The sequence below is a fragment of the Nicrophorus vespilloides genome, unplaced genomic scaffold (assembly GCF_001412225.1).
Source record: "Nicrophorus vespilloides isolate i.1.1-1 unplaced genomic scaffold, Nicve_v1.0, whole genome shotgun sequence".
Lineage (NCBI taxonomy): Eukaryota > Metazoa > Arthropoda > Insecta > Coleoptera > Silphidae > Nicrophorus > Nicrophorus vespilloides.
Window position 1 is genome coordinate 5198 of NW_017096094.1, and position 3923 is coordinate 9120.

A 3923-nucleotide genomic window follows, 5' to 3' on the forward strand; every position below is an offset into this window, starting at 1 on the left:
TTAATAGTTTCTTTGGTAATGGTTGACGATTTTGTAGTCGTTGGCGGCTGATGGTGTAAGGAATGGGGAAGCCATGAAGTCGCGAGTGAAGAAGCTCTTCGGGTAACGAGAGAAGGCTTGAGCCAAGTAGGCTTCTCTGGCCATCTGCACTTGCGGGGTGTTCATGGGAGGAACGTAGTTCTCGGCGGATTCCTCGAAGATCTCTCTGCGCGTCCTCAAGTGTTGATGATGGTAGTATCCGCGTTCTGCGGCAACAGCGGCCCTTTGCAAGAGGTGTTGCGTCCTGGCTTCCTGCACTTCCAGAGGTTCGACCGGGACTCCTTCGGATCCGATGACCGGGATGTGGATGGGCCCATCGTAGGCGGCGACCAAAGCGCTCAGAGAAACGAGGATGATCTGAAAGAAAGTAAAACTAAAACCACATTCTTAAAGTCTTCAAGTTTTCGCACACTCACGAAAGATCTCATGATTAACGCTGCTGTTGCCTGTCTGTACAGTTAACGCTTTTTGATGTAATCTCAATTGGAGCTTCAATATTTATGCTGAAACCCCACCAGTAAACTCTCTGATCCGTATAGTGTGTGAGTGTTTGAGTGAGTGTGTTTTTTTGCATAAATTAGCGAACGCTTTCCGGATGTAAACTAGGTAGGAACAAAACACCCTTGAACGGCTTTTGCAAAAGAGAGAAGAATCCGTGTAGAAATTCGTGTACAAAGCGCAGCGCAATTAAAACTGTTGCAATTATAAAATACCGTGCCAAAAAAAATTGTACAAATAAAAAAAAGGGGACTCGAAGGTGGACAGAGTGGAGAAAATAAAAGTGCGATGAATTTGTATGTGAGAAAACGGCCTTTCGTGTCTTTGGCCCCAATTTAAATTCCTTCTTTTTTATTCTATACACACACTCCTATACTGTAGCGTTCTTTATAGGAGGAAAGGCTACAAAACGACATTGTCTCTCGTTTAATTAAGGCGTGGTCATTAGAAGTTTATATATAGAAAAAAAATGTGTAGATTATTAATATGTATTTATGAAGAATTAATATAGAGGCATTAAAAAAGGTTAATGAGAGTGTATAAGAATGTTACGTGATTTAGATAATCGGAGTTTGCTGCTTGGCTTAATGAGTGATTAAAGCAAATCCGGTTTTTATTCTTTCAGGAAGTGAAATGTTGTTGAAGAATTTTTATTATTGATAATTTCAAGATTTTTAAATATCTAATTGTATGAAAAATTAAGCTTTATAGACAATAATTTTAGTAGAAACTTATTAGCAAATTGATTAAAAAAATAAGTAAAATTTTGTATGAAATAAATGATTTAAGAAAAAGTAAATTATTAATTATAAAATACACTAATTTTTTTATGTATTCGGATGTAAAAGTATAAAATTTGTGAAATTACGTAAATATCAGCACACAATTACGAAATACTAATTAATTTAATTTTAATGAAAAGGAAAAGAAAAAATTGGAAGTGATACAAAAATCAGATTTATAAGATTTTGTAAAAGAAGTGAAATAAAAAATTGTTATTTTATAGGAAAATCTATGAGAAAATAGCAAATTGTTATGTAATTTTTTTTGTATAAGTTAGTTATAAGCTGTTAAAGTTGAGCATTAAAATTGTAACTAACACTTTTATACTCTACAATTTTTATTTAAATTCTCATCAATCACGAAACATAATTAAATGTAACTTTAACATAAAATTATAACAATTCCAATGACGCTATGTACAGATTTGAGGTATACTGAATTCGTCAGTTATAAGCTAACAAAAATCGATTTATTTTGTAATTTTTTTAAATAAAATTCCAATATATTTTTTTTGCTTATTTTAAATTAAATTATAAATGTTAATAAATTCATATAAATAATACTTTGTCACGTTTTATAATAATAATATTAGTTTTCAAACGTTCTTAATTAATGTCATTACAATAAAATGTTTTAATATGAAAAAAAAACACCAATTAAAATAAACATAAAAAAACAGTTGTAATAAATTAACTTAATAAGCTTACTTAATTCGTGTAGATGGAATTGAAAGGTTCATTGATCTCAGACTTTTTCAAATTTTAAAGTTTTCTTGTCTCATTTAATTCAAAATCCAGACCATTTTTTTTTGTTATTGCTTGAATATATGAAAATGATTGATTAATTTTCGTAAGAAACAACATTAATATTCATTAAACTCAGAACAAACACAAATTGAATTTTGAATTTGACTATTGGCTATTAATTCATTTAGTTTTTATTTACATTTCTATCAATAAAAACAATTCGATTTCAAAAGTTAAATCGAAAATAAATCGATGAAACTTATAAAGCTACGATTAGTATGGGTAACGTTAAATGTTTTAAAGTGTCGTAAAATGACAGCTATCACTTTACACGGTAACAAAATTTGACGTTATTAAAAACAATTGTTTCTCAGTACAACTACAAACTGGTTATATTTAGTTCATAATTTAATTCAATATTTTAGATGCTGAAACGTCAAGCGTTTAATTTATCTTGAAATGACAGGTGTCACTTTATACGTCAAAATTTGACATTATTAAAAACAATTGATTCTCAGTACAAATACAAACAAAAATGTTTGAGAAAACAAGGCAAAACATTTAAGAAACATTGGTCTTATTTAGTTCATAATTTAATTCAATATTTTAGATGCTGAAACGTCAAACGTTTAATTTGTCATGCAATGACAGGTGTCACCTTACACTTCAAAAAACGTGAAATTTTGACATTATTAAAAACAATTGGTTCTCAGTACAACTATAAACTGACATGTTTGAGAAAACAAGGCAAAAAGTTTAAGAAACAGTGATATTATTTAGTTGATAATTTAATTCAATATTTTAGATGCTTAATCGTCAAACGTTTAATTTGTCGTGAAATGACAGGTGTCACTTTACACGTCAAAAAACGTCAAAATTTGACATTATACAAACAATTGGATCCTAGTACAACTAAAAACTAACTAATTTGAGAAAACAAAGCAAAGAGTTTGAGAAACGTGAAGAATTCATGTAAATTTTCATGATGATATCGATTTTATATTCGATTTCATTTCTTATTTAAAGATATTGCAAGATCAATTAGTCGATTAGATTTAGTTTAATTATTTATTCATTCATTTTATTACATAGACAAAGTACAAATTTGTATGGAATCATTATTATATGCGTTATAATCGTAAAGTAATAATAAATGAATAAAATTCCAATAACTTTAATATAATAATAATAATATATTTTACGATTTCTCGTAACAAATTTATGTTATTTTACAAATGTGTATATAATAAACTTGCACGTATTTACGATATGAATATGTGAATCACACTCCCAACACTTGATTTAACGAAGGTGCGGCATTTATATAAATTTGCAAAAAAAAAAAAATGCAAGTGACTTCAGATGATTAATGACATTCATCTCAAGGATCAAGCAATTCCATGCAGTTTTGTGTTATTCATGGTCATTTATATTTCTTAATTTTTAAGGGATTTTAATTGTAAACAAAAATATTAAAGAATAGATTGAAATATAATCAAAAAAATTATATAAGAAATATTTTTTTTAACCTCACCTTTTCTTTAATTATTCGACAATCATTGATTCTAATTACATAATTAAACATGCAAATTATAGATAAAGTTATAAGTTTCATAATGAATTGATGTCATATTTTGGGGTTTGTGTCGTTCTTCTGATATGAGCTGTTAAAGTTGAGCAAAAAAAATGTAACTTGGGAAATAGTCTATACTTATTATTTAATTACTCAATAACTGCAAAAAGATATTTCGATCATTGAAACATACAAATTTAAGATAAAATCATACGCTTTTCAATAAGCCTAAATATGGATTTGATGTATACACAATTAGTCAATTAAAAGTTGTTAAAATTGAA

The 3923-nt window shown here is 28.5% G+C and overlaps 1 protein-coding gene across 1 annotated transcript; it reads right to left on the bottom strand.

The window, feature by feature from the left end:
* LOC108569536 lies at positions 1-492 on the bottom strand. The gene is made up of 2 exons (XM_017931120.1): positions 456-492; positions 1-396 (listed from the first exon to the last, which is right to left on the bottom strand). Exons 1-2 carry the CDS (start codon positions 465-467, stop codon positions 1-3), a joined length of 408 nt encoding a protein of 135 aa, XP_017786609.1. The 5' UTR covers positions 468-492.
* Positions 493-3923: the final 3431 nt, after the last annotated feature.